Consider the following 13,480-nt stretch of genomic DNA (forward strand, 5'->3'; position numbering starts at 1 on the left):
TGAAGGCTACACACCCTTACTGAAACTTCAGCTTTGTTATTATAAAGCTGAAATCATGAGGAATTATCTCAGGCCATTTTCAATAAGATCTTATACGTAATACCTAACCTATTTTATACGTTATACTTAACTTACAGCCAGCGTAACTGAACATCAAATAGATCATTAAAGAAATAAAAATATATATATATATAGACACACACACACACACACAGGGAACCAGAGCCTACCCGGTAACACAGGGCGTAAGGCTGGAGGGGGAGGGGACACACCCAGGACAGGACGCCAGTCCACCACAAGGCACCCCAAGCGAGACTTGAACCCCAGACCCACCAGACAGCAGGACTGCGGTCCAACCCACTGCGCCACCACACCCCCTTATTAAAGAAATAGTGAGCATAAAATATCTTGATTTTTGAACCAATTCATTGCCCCTTTGTCCTGACCAGAGCCTTTGTTGCTGCTGAAGAAAAGCAGGTCCACAGCATGGTGCTGCCACCACCATGCTTGACAATAGGCACTGTGTTCCTTAGGTGATGAGCAGTGTTGACTTTGCAACAACATATCTTTTTGAATTAATACCTTAAAGTTTGAACTTGGTTTAATGCAATTTTTTAGAAGATTCAATGTGCCTTCTTGCAAAATGTGAATAGGTTTCAGTTTTCTGTCATTTTGTATCCTTTCACCTGAAAGAGAGCTAATGTGTGTCAGCCAGTCCTATTCATAGATGCCAGTTGCATGTCGACCTCACCTCAAGGCCCCCCCCCGGCTGCGCAGGGATTCACAGTTCACCCGCAGCCGGAGTACCTACGTCACGGACGGGTGGGGGTGGGCGAGTGGTGGGCTGAGGTGAGATAAATAAATAAATAAATAAAACAAACGCGTTCATGTATGCTCAGGGCTGCCGGACTGTACAGCTCTACTCGGCTGTGGAAGATATGGATTTAAATTCCATCAATCATGGAATGTCGGTGAAATGCCACGAGGTGAGATAAATAATCGGTTGCTGCAAAATTAGTGTCATTAGGAGTCGTGGAGAAAAAATGGTGGAAGTAGAAATGCATTCTGTGTTCCGTTGTGAAATGTTTGTTTTTCCTTGTTCGACGTGTCAGGACAGACAGAGCATGCATGATTTGAGGTTATACAATCACGGATGCTAATCATGTTGTTGTTTGATATTTTCGCATTAATTGAGAAAATATCCGCCGTTACCGCAGTAGACGGCCCCCTTTTTGATTGATGGCTGGTCGTTTCGCTGCGTGGCTGCCGGCTGCTTATCATACGAAGGGGGATGCAGCAGGGTACCGCGGGAGCGGGGTGTGCGAGCGCTGCCCCAAACGCTCCTCTCTGTCGGACACATGATTGGAAACCCACAAACACACCGGCGTTTTACTTGAGTTTACGGTTCCGAGTCTGGGAATCATAAGGATAAGGAGGATGATAATCGTGATGATGCTTTCGTTGGCCGTCTTTAAATGTATGCGAGAGGAAGGGAACCTTTATAAGAGGGACTGTTGTTGTTTTTTTCCTTCAGTGTCTTTATTACCATAATGGTGGATGTATGGACAATTACGCGAAGCCCGGCTTGAGCGCTGAGAACGCGCCGCCCGCCCCGCAGCGCCGCGAGTACCACAGCCTCCTGCATTGCAGCATGACCTTGGACACGCAGACCGTGCTTGTGTTCACGGTGATCGCCCTGCTGGTGCTCATCAACGTCGTCCTCATGTTCTTCTTGGGCTCCAGTTGATGGATGAGGGCTTGAGGCGCGCACGGCAGCGGCGCAGCGACGGGCGGGCGCGCACACGCAGAACGGGGGAGCCCCGGCGCTCTGCCACGGCCGTGCACCCGCGTCAATGACGTTGGTATAATTATTATCATCTCCAAATCGATTATTTGTCGCGTGTTGTCTTTTTGAGCCTCGTCCGTATGGTAGGTGCTGGCACACGTTTTTTTTTCTGCCAGAAAATATGTTTTTTTCATGCCATGGTATGGCCTCACCTTTCCGTCCCCCGCGTGTTCGTTAAATTTGTGTTTTAGTAATGTGGGAATATTTTTATATCCGTCGATCGGAATAAGCAAGCGACCCAGTTTTAGCCCTTTGTTATATAAATGCGTTTGTCATGAACAGATCTGAGATGACGATGTGAATTTAACAGAAGTGTTATTTGCGTAAATACATCGCAGCCTTGTATCGGAACCCCGTGCCATCTCCCTTTATCCTTATAGACATATTTTTACTGACAGTACAGTGCTTGTTTATAACGAGGTCGCAGACCACACAACGCACATTATTTTCATCTGGCCCAGTACTCTAATTTTTTCAAACCATTTCAGTTACCAGATTCATATTTTATATATTTTTATGGACGATGAGCGTTTAAATAACTCTTTCTGACAGGTCAGCTGATTTACATAACTGTCTTATATATACCACTGGATATATGGTCTGGAAATAGAGTATTAATAGAATGTTATGTCTGTGTTGGTTGGGCTTTAGAATAACTAAGCAATGTTCTGTACATTTATAATACTGCAGTTACATATGGGTACAGTATGTGTGTATATATAGGTAACTGCAGTATTATAAATACATATATACAGGTTTTCCGTTTAACATGACTAACTGGATATATAAAACACAGTACTGGAAAAAACACAGACTAAAAGGGCGAAGTAGATATTTTATGATGGCTTTTACTGTGTATAAAACCAAGATTAAAAGTTTTGAATATATAGCAATATTCTGTGGGTCTTGTGAGCAGAGAATGGCACTGATATAAGTAGACTTGGAAAAAAAAGAGCTGGAGTTTTTACGAAGCAACCCTGTAGCAACCAACCCCAAAGCAACCAACCCTGAGCTCATACTGTAGAGGAAAATATTCACGGCCAAAGTCAATCAGGTTTAACAAAATCCCAAACCTGTTTCCTTACTGTGACATCCACGTTTAAAGTCACAATATTCACTGCCATAGCGTGTCTCATGGAGCACAATGCAGGTTGCCATGGTAAAAGCGAGGCATGCATGTTTTAATGCAGACAGTGCTGCTGTCACATGCGTTTGCATGTGGGGCTAAATATAAGCACTTTCTGGAACATGTGCTGGAGGTTCAGTTTTAGCATCATGTATGTGAGAAGTACTGAGCCATTTATGTTTGTGAGTGGGAGGTGAGGTGGCGTGTATTGTATTTGGGCTTTTCTGGGAATCTCTTGTTCCTTGTGGGAAGATATTCTATCAAAGTCTTTATAGCCAAAGAATTCTTTTTTTCAATACATTTTTCAGTAAAAAGCAGCTGTACATGCACACACACTTGTACATATAAATGTCTTGTGTTGCATGGCGATTTTTTGGTTTGATGCGGAGCAACTTTGATTTGTCCTCAGACTAAGATGTAAGCATATTACATAATAATTCTTGCCAGAAGTGGGGAAGAGGTTTAGCAATCTGGAATGCTGAAAAATGTGCCTTTTTCAGAAAAAGCATGACATTTCTCATCTATGAAAACTATTCAGCGAAAATGAAATTCCTAGCATGTTTAGATGCATCCCATGGTTTCTTGGTATTTATTTTAATCTGGTATAACCAAAGATATAGCCTTGTTTTTATTGAGATTAAGTATATATATTTCCACAATTGGTACAAAACAGATTTGCATGTTTTTAATTGGTACCTTGTTGAAGGACAGATTACATATAAAAATGTAGGTAGACAGGAACTATTTGTATTTCTGTACAGTATCATTTTTTAACTACTGTTACAATAGGAACTGAAGTAATATGGCTTTTTAAACTGAGCTCTGGCTTTCGTGACACAGAGGTACTACAAACATTGAATTAATAGTTTTAATTTTTAAACAAAAGACCACATAAAATGACCTACAGTTCTATTGTTAGGACATCCCCTAACAAAGTAAATTTTCTTTACAATAAATATTTTCGTTGTGAAGGGTTTGGAAGTCAGATTATTGTATGCTACAGTGTACATGAGAAAGTAAAGGCATATTTATACATTGGTGTATGATAGACAGTCTGTTTTCTAACAAAAATTTTGTCTTGTATTTAGCAAATTGAACCCTGTATGGTCACCAGAAACACTGGTTACATAACATGCAAATTTCTCAGACCTATTAAGAAATCAAAAGAAATACAGAGAGTGGAGAATGGAAAACAACAGCAATCCTTTGAATTAATTCGATATTTCAGGAGTATTATTTTTCTTTAGTAGGGAGTGTGGTGGCATAGCAGGTTTGCCCAGGTCCTGCTCTCTGGTGGGTCTGGGATTCGAGTGCTGCTTGTGTCACCTTGCGACGGACTGGTATCCCGTCCTAGGTGTGTCCCCTCCCTCCCTCCGGGCTTTCGTCCTGTGTGGCCCAGTTAGGCTCCGGTTCGCCACGACCCCTGCTCGGGACAAGCGATTGTAGACATTGTGTGTGTGTGTTTTTTTTTATGTATTCAAAGCATATAAATATTTCTGTAGGAAGAGATTATAGGATAAGTGGAAAGTACATGGTCGCATGGAGATAGAGCTGCTCCCTCACAGCTCCTGAGCTCTATGTTCAAGTCCAGATTTTTTAGTTTGACCCTTGGTAGAATAAAGGCTTTTAAAAATTTATTTATAAACGAAAGGAAACACTGAATATTTCAGCTGCACAAGTAAACAAGTTCTTGTACTCCTCACTTTATGACATCTGTGACTTACGAAGGTGGTCCCATTAACCTTGTATTGTTTTCAAATCGGGGAGCGCGGTGGCGCAGTGGGTTGGACTGGGTCCTGCTCTCCGGTGGGCCTGGGGTTTGAGTCCCACTTGGGGTGCCTTGTGGTGGACTGGTGTCCTGTCCTGGGTGTGGGGAGCAGAGCAGGACCTGGTCCAACCCACTGTGCCACCACACCCCCCTATTCCCATTCATATATTTCATTTTATAATTACTATATTCAGATAGTTATTATTGTTATTCTATATTCGTTTTATTTTAATATGAATGGTGTGTAGAAAAAATCAGAAAAATTAGAAAAAAAATCTTTCAAAGCCGTATTGTACAATGTGGTATTAATGAATGTTAATTGGTTGTATATACTTATGATTTATATGACAGTGTATGATACATATACCAGGGGCAGTGGCGCAGTGGGTTGGACCGCAGTCCTGTTTTCCGGTGGGTCTGGGGTTTGAGTCCCGCTTGGGGTGCCTTGTGATGGACTAGCGTCCCGTCCTGGGTGTGTCCCCTCCCCCTCCAGCCTTATGCCCTGTGTTACCGGGTAGGCTCTGGTTCCTTGCGACCCCATATGGGACAAGCGGCTCTGAAAGTGTGTGTGTGTGTGATACATAAATTTTGTACTTTGATGTACACATATAAGAGTGAACTTCATGGAACAGCTGGTAGCAGTGTGCTTAGTGCTTCTGCCTTTGGGTCCAAAGGTTGCAGGTTTGAATGTCACCTCTGGCTGTAGTACCCTTGAGTAAGGTACTTACCCTAAAATTTCTGTGGTAATGTTACCCAGTTGTGTAATTTTTCTTAATTTAGCTGATGCTTTTTTCCAAAGTGACTTGCAATGTTAGGGTTACAATTATTACAGTTATAAGCGTAAAATTTAAAATTATAATACAGAAATACAAAGTATAAATGGGTAAAATAATTGTAAATACCTTAACATTGTAAGCTGCTTTGGAGAAAGTGTCAGTTAAGTGAGTAAATGTATAAGAGGAATTTCAACTAATTACAAAGTCAAGTTATGATCAGGTCAGTAGAACAGAACCTCATCTTAAATGGAGGACCACCTGTATTGATGGCTTTGAAATACAGGCTTTGTTGGTTATAATCAACATACTTTTGGTGTAGCCATCCGTTATATATGACCAAGGTGTCCCTGGGTTTTTTTTTTTTTTTTTTTTTTTTGGTTGCATTGTTAGTTTTCTTTGAGCAACTGAGGTATACATTTCTACGAGATGCATGTCGCTTTGGAGAAAAGCATGTGCTAGCTCAATAAATGTAAATACGGATATTGGTCACATTCTCATGTGAGTCTGACTGCTCACTGTCATTATTTATGTACAAACTGATATGTGACATTGCACTACACATCTCCAACAGCCTGGGGTCCTGACAGTGCTGTAAATGTTCACTTTTTGGCTTTGACTATTTGCAGGCATTTATGTTATGGTTGATGACTTTTTGCTGGTGATCACTATGACTGGTGGTCAACATTGTTTATGAGCAAAATACACTAATTTGATCTTTATTATTCTTTAACCTTTGTTGATGGTGATATGACACAATATTTACAAGGTCACAAGCTATCAGATGTTGACAACCCAGGATGAAATGTGCAGCTAAAACAACATCAAGAAGGAGACAGTTATTTGACAGAAAATTTTCTATAAACGATATATATATGTGTGTGTGTGTGTGTGTGTGTGTGTATATATGTGTGTATGTGTTTGTGTATGTACTACCTGTGATCAATAATTCAATTCAGTTCAATTCAGTTTATTTTTATAGAGCGCTCTTCTCACACAGTGACACAGAGCACTGAACAAGGATGAGGCATAATACAAATAGATGGTTGTACATTAAATTACTGAAATAACTATGTAATTATTAAAGCTGTAAGTGAGCCTACTGGCGGGGGGTGTGGTGGTGCAGTGGGTTAGCCCGGGTCTTGCTCTCCGGTGGATCTGGGGTTCGAGTCCTGCTTGGGGTGCCTTGCGATGGACTGGTGTCCCATCTTGGGTGTGTCCCCTCCCCCTCCAGCCTTACACCCTGTGTTGCCAGGTTAGGCTCTGGTTCCCTGCAACCCTTTATGGAACAAGCAGGTCAGACAGTGGTGTGTGTGTGTGTGTGTGTGAGTGAGAGAGATGGTGTGAGCCTACTGGCCATTTAAGAAAATAACAAAAAAAACACTCTGAACTCCCAAAAAGCAAGGAACAAAAGTCCAATTGCCAGCCCACCCCTCTTGGGCATTCTAGATTAAGAAATAGTTTAAAGGCATTTATGACACAGTAGCTAGGTGCTAATAACTTGAAGTCCAGTATCACAGAGACATGTGTTGTCCACCATGGTATGCAGTCATCAGCGTCTGTAATCTGGGAATCAATATAGAGTGCTGGTATCACCGCCAGCCTCCTCTGGACTCATCATGGGGATACAATTTTCAAGAAGAAAGAAGGGGTTAGTAGCTGATGACATAATGACACTAGAGAGGTTCATACAGAATAATAAGACACTCTACAATAATAAGATGATGAATAAGTTCAGAAGATGACATGGTTAACAACTGCCATTAATCAGGAGTTTGTGTAAAAAATACACACACAATGGCTGAAACTGCTTGTCCCAAGTGGGGTCACAGCAAGCTGGAGCCTAACCCAGCAGCACAGGGTGCAGGGCCAAAGGGGGAGGGGACACACCCAAGATGGGATGCCAGTCCATCTGAGGGTACCCCAAGTGGGACTCAAACCCCAGACTCACTGGAGAATGGGACCCAGCCAAGCCCATTGTGCCACCACGTTGCTGTGGATAATACAGTATCTTTTTATTTTCAGTCATTTTAAATAAGTTTTAATCTTTAATAAAGGGAGAAGCTAATGAAAATGTTAATGAAGCAAAGTCACTGACTCACTGTTGTCAGCTGTACGTTCAAGTCAGAGTCATGGTGGTCCAGAGCCTGTCCTGGAAGCACAGAATGCAACCATAGTAAGGGTACAGGGTATGCCATTCTATCACAAGAAAAGTAAATATGCTTTAATGTATTATGGCTTTTTTGAAGACATTTACAGAACCAGACCTATAATAAATCACAAGATGTCTGTAATGTTAACCTTTTGCTTGTATGAAGTTGAAAGTGTGTGCATTATATTTTGCATTGGAGGTGCGTCGCTACTGTTTGTGGTGTTTCTGGTAAGTGTAGTTGTTTTGCTACCACTTTTTCGCATTCGTGTTGTGTAGCTGTGCAAGTTGATAGATACAGTCGGTTGTGTGTTTGTGTAGCGTTGCGTGGCACTGTAATTATTTTGTTTGTTAAGTAGTATTTAATGGTTTGTTAAGACGACCGTTCTCCGGATCATTTCTGTGTCCCGTAGCAGGAGTGGGTGTGACTCCGTGAGTTTGATTAATCGCGTCTGGTTGGTTGTTTGTTTTGGTCGTCATTGTTGGTGTAGTTTCGGTTTCGATTAGGAAGTCAGCTGATAGGCAGTAGCCCAGTTTAAATAGCAGCTGGTGACCCGTAGCGGCAGTGGTTGCGGCAGCCTCTTGGTGTGAAGACTTGGGGTGCAAAGACAAGGGAGTCTACCTGCGGGAGTCCCCGAGGAAGGCCACTGTTACAGTTGTCCTCAAGGGAGCATGCATCCAACATGTTGGCCATCAAAGTCTTCTACGATAAGTGAACCATGCGATTTCACCACTGCCGAAGACCTGGGCACTCTCGCTCTTTATCCTCACCTGTCAAACCTTCCATTTTGTTTTACTTTCTCTAAGGGAATCTGGAACTGCCAGTCCGCTGTGAGAAAAACTGACTTCATACTAGCCTATGTCTCCCATCTCTCACTGGACCTCCTGGCCCTAACTGAAACCTGGATCACCCCAGACAACTCAGCCACACCTGCAGCACTCTCTGCTAACTACTCCTTCTCTCACACCTCTCGTTCCTCTGGCAAAGGTGGAGGCACAGGCCTGTTTATCTCTCCCCAGTGGGAATACTCTATTCTTCCTCTTCACTTGCATGATCTGTCCCCCTTTGAATGGCGTGCTGTCTCTATTACTGCCCCAGTCACTCTTACTGTGGTTGTCCATTATCGCTCTCCTGGCCCTTTTGGCCGCTTCTTGGATGATCTTGACATCTTGTTGAGCTCTCTGCCAGGGGACAACTCTCTGCTGATTCTCCTGGGTGACTTCAACCTACATGTCGATGAAATTCATGCAGGCGGCCTTCTGTTGCTCCTATAGTCCTTTGATCTCTCCCTGTCCCAATCCCCTCCTACTCACAAAGCGGGCAACTGTCTTGACCTTGTATTTTCCCGCAACTGTGGCTGTCCCGCTCTCTCTGTCACTCCACTGCATGTCTGTGACCACTTCTTCATTTCCTTTCAACCCTCCCTCACCACTAACTCTTCGTCTCTTCCTGCACCCATTGTCACCTTTCGCCGCAACTTAAAATCTTTCTCACCTTCCTGCTTTGCCTCTGCTACTCTGGCCGCTCTCCCTTCTGCTCCACAACTCTCAGATCTATCTACAGATGATGCCAGTAACACTTTTCTCTCTGCCTTATCTTCCTCCCTTGACTCTCTCTGTCCTCTGTCTTCTAGACCAGCACGCCCCATTGCTACCCAATGGCTGTCTGAAACGTTACGTGGTAACAGGACCAAACTGCGGGCTGCAGAGCAAGGATGGCTTAAATCCAAAACTTCATTGGACCTGGATGCTTACCAGTCACTCTTAGCTGCTTTTCAGTCTGCTGTCTCTTCAGCTAAAACCTCCTTCTTCCACAACAAAATACAGTCTGCATCCAAAAAAACCACACAGACTCTGTGCCACTTTCTCATTCCTTCTGTGTCCCCTGCCACCTGCTCCTCCCTTCTTTCACTGCTGAAGACTTTGCTTTGTTTTTCAGAGACAAAGTCAAAGCGATCACTGATAAATTCTCACCATCAACCTGCCCGGTTTGCTTTGGACCTCCCTGCAAAGCTATCCTTTCCAACTTCAAGCTGCTCTCAGAATCTGAAGTCGGTGACCTCCTGATATTGCGCAGAGCCACCACCTGCTCGCTTGATCTGATCCCATCATCACTCCTTCAGAACATTTCCCCGCAACTCTCCTCCTTCATTTCTTCTATCATCAGCTCCTCACTCTCCTCTGGCTGTTTCCCAGCTGCCTTCAAAACCACTTTTAATTTCACCTCTGTTAAAAAAATCCTCCCTGGATCTGGTTGAAAATTACAGACCGGTCTCTCTTCTCTCCTTCCTGTCCAAAACCCTTGAGTGGGCAGCTTGTGATCAACTGTCTGATTTCCTCACCTGGAACCATCTCCTTGATGGTTATCAGTCTGGTTTCAAAGTTGGTCACTCCACTGAGACCGCCCTTCTGGCGGCATTTGATACTCTCCAAGCTGCTAGAGCTGCCTCCCTCTCCTCGGTCCTCATCCTCCTCGATCTGTCTGCAGCATTCGACACTGCCAATCACCGGATTCTACTCTCCTCTCTTAACCAGCTTGGGATCAAAGGTGCGGCACTAAGATGGTTTGAGTCCTACCTCTCTGACAGATCCTATTGAGTGGTCTGGCGGAGCTCTCGTTCTTCTCTCTGCCTCTCTCAACCGGTGTTCCGCAGGGCTTGGTATTGGGTCCTCTTCTTTTCTCCATCTACACCTTCTCCTTCGGTGCAGTCATAGCCTCCCATGAATTCAAATACCATTGCTATGCTGATGATACCCAGCTCTTCCTCTCCTTTCAACCTGGTGCATTGCTGCCTGCCTGTCGGACATCTCTTCATGGATGTATGATCACCACCTCCAACTCAGCCTCTCCAAAACAGAGATTCTTTACCTCCCAGCTGGCCTATCCCCCTGTCACGACCTCTCGATCAAACTGGACAACTCACTCATTTCGCCTAGCTCCTTCACTAAGAGTCTGGGAGTAACGATTGATGCGAGTCTGTCATTCTCTCAACATATTGAAACCACAACCCAGTTCTGCAGATACATTCTGCATAATATTCGTAGGATCCCTCCCTACCTCACTTCTGACTCTGCCCAACTACTTGTCCAGGCCATGGTGGCTTCCCGTCTGGACTACTGCAACTCTTTCCTTGTGTGGCCTTCCTGCTAATGCCATCAAACCTCTGTAGCTTTTACAGAATGCTGCTGCACGAGTTGTGTTTGATTTGCCAAAGTGCACCTATGTATCTCCTCTACTCATTTCTCTGCACTGGCTTCCTATAGCTGCCCGAATCAAATTCAAAACCCTGGTTACTGTGTACAAATGCATCAACAGAACTGCTCTCAGCTATTTACAAGACTTAATCAATCAACCGGTACACCCCAGCCAGGCCCCTTTGCTCATCTACTTCTGTTCTCTTGGTGGTCCCCCGCACCAAAGGCAAAGCTCGGAGGTTCTCAGTTCTGGGTCCGTTGTGGTGGAATGACCTTCCCCTGTCACTCAGAACTGCGGAAACTCTGTCTATTTTCAAGAAAGGTCTGAAAACCCACCTTTTCCAGATCCACTTTGCCCAAGATTTCTCCCACTCATTTGTGGTGTAACTGTTCACGCATCGTAACTCCAGAAGCATCCCCAGATACAACGTTTTTTTCAGCCATTACTCTGGCAATGTACTTGTTCATTTGTGTATCTTATAATATTTAAAAAAAATAAATAAATTCGTGGGAGGGTATTGGGATTTGTCTTTCCTGTGTCTTATGCACCTACTCAAATGATGAACCTTGGTGCACCAAGTGGTCGGGAACAAACTAGGTTTGCATGAGACTTTCATGTCTGCAGCTATGTCTTCTTCTCTTAATGTAATGCATAAATTGTACTTTTGCTGAGATGTACGTCGCTTTGGACAAAAGTGTCTGCTAAATGAATATATGTAAATGAATATGTAAATGTAAGTGATCACAAGGAATGCTGTAGATGCTTTTGGGATGAATCAGTCAGCCAATAGGATTTATTAGGAGGTTGTGGAAGGATAGTTTTTTTTTTCAGTAATTTCAGATTTATTTTAATCCTTTGGTCAGTGCTCTGGTCACTGTGTGAGAAGAGGGCAGTATAAAAATAATTTGAATTGAATTTTAATGCTGTTTCAAATTAAAAAATGTATGTTTTACACAGTAGCTCTGCAACATTCTACAACAGCTTAGGAAGCGTGTACAGTATGAAAACTTCTTAAGCTATGAAAACTACTCCTAAGTGTCATGGTCGCGTCAGAGGGAAGCGGCGGACCCAAGTGCAGAGCGGTAATCGTGGTGTCTTCGGGGAAATCCAAGAGAGGAGGTCAGAGGACGGGCAAAGGGTCTTCGAGGTGCGAACGTCGTAACAGGGAGGATCCAAAAGGCGAGGTCAGTGTGCAGGCAAGAGGTCGATAATCCGAAGGAAGCAGTAGATCGGGGGAACAAGGGACGGGTTCGGGGAAGGCGTTCAGGAACAGGAAATGGCTGGAGAAGGTCGCTAATGAGGAGGCAGATCAAGGTTCCGCATCAGCTGGTTGTCCGACGCAGCCTTTTATGCTGCGGTCTGCGTTGGGTCACAGGTGTTCCGTGTTGGTCTGAAGGTGTGGGCGTGGCAGTACCTCCCCCCCGAGGATCGGTCCCGAACACTCGAGGGCGACCAGGGGGACGGCCTCGAGGCCGAGGTGCGGGCCGATCCGGATGACTGCTGTGGAAGTCGGCAATGAGGCTTGGATCAAGGATGTCTCGTGCCGCTACCCAGCACCGTTCCTCAGGTCCGTATCCTTCCCAATCCACCAGATACTGGAGTACCCCTCCACGACGGCGGGAATCCAGGAGCGCCCGTACCGCATACGCTGGTGCACCACCGTCAGGCAGGAGAATTGGGTCTGGAGGCGTGCTTGCGGGCTGGTGTAGGGAGGTGGCCAAGGGTTTGAGGAAGGATACGTGGAACGTCGGGTGTGTGCGTAGGTGTTGGGGCAGTTGCAGGCGATAAGAGACCGGGGTAACTCTGCGGATAATCTTAAAGGGTCCTATGTACCTTGGGCTGAGTTTCTTAGACATATACGGTCCTTGGAGACCCCGGGTTGACAGCCACACCCTCTGTCCGGGTGCAAGGGAGAGGTGCCGCCGATGTCGATCGGCTTGATGTTTGATACGGGTTTGTGATTCTTGGAGATGTCGTCTGACAGCTGCCCATACCTCGCCGCTGGTTCGGTACCAAGAGTCCACAGCCGGCACATCGCTGGATCCCGGTTGCCATGGGAACAATGGTGGCTAGTACCCCAAGATGCACTGAAAAGGAGAGACACCTGTAGAGGTATGGGTGAGCGTATTGTGGGTGTACTCTGCCCACGGAAGGTATCGAACCCAGTGAGTTGGGTGTTCAAGACAATAGCTTCTGAGGTACCGACCGATGTCTTGCTGTAGCCGTTCAACCTGCCCATTGGCTTGAGGGTGGTACCCCGATGTCATACTCACTGTGACCCCGAGTTTCTTCCAAAAGGCCCTCCACACACGCGATGTGAACTGAGGACCCCTGTCGGACACTATGTCTTCGGGTATACCGTAGAGCCGGAATACATGCTGAAACAGCAACTCTGCTGTCTCCAAGGCAGAGGGGAGCTTGGGCAAAGGAATCAAGCGACAGCCCTTGGAAAAACGATCGATCACGGTCAAGATGGTGGTCTTACCACCTGACAGTGGGAGGTCCACTAAGAAATCTAACGCTAGGTGCGTCCAGGGACGGTTGGGTACCGGCAGGGGTTCCAGGAGCCCGGCTGGACTCTGATTTGAAGCCTTGGACTGAGCACAGACTGGACACGCCCGG

The 13,480-nt window shown here is 45.1% G+C and overlaps 1 protein-coding gene across 2 annotated transcripts in view; it reads left to right on the forward strand.

Annotated features, from left to right (window-relative positions):
* The first annotated feature begins 857 nt into the window (after positions 1 to 857).
* Positions 858 to 13,480, forward strand: part of LOC108925456 (rho guanine nucleotide exchange factor 9) — a 44,009-nt gene continuing 31,386 nt past the window's right edge. For both annotated transcript variants that reach the window (XM_018737400.1, XM_018737401.1), the window contains exon 1: positions 858 to 986. In XM_018737400.1, the coding sequence (XP_018592916.1) occupies positions 888 to 986 (99 nt within the window). In that variant the 5' untranslated portion in view covers positions 858 to 887. The remainder of the gene's footprint in view (positions 987 to 13,480) is intronic.

Source organism: Scleropages formosus, chromosome 13 (genome assembly GCF_900964775.1).
Source record: "Scleropages formosus chromosome 13, fSclFor1.1, whole genome shotgun sequence".
NCBI classification, from domain to species: domain Eukaryota; kingdom Metazoa; phylum Chordata; class Actinopteri; order Osteoglossiformes; family Osteoglossidae; genus Scleropages; species Scleropages formosus.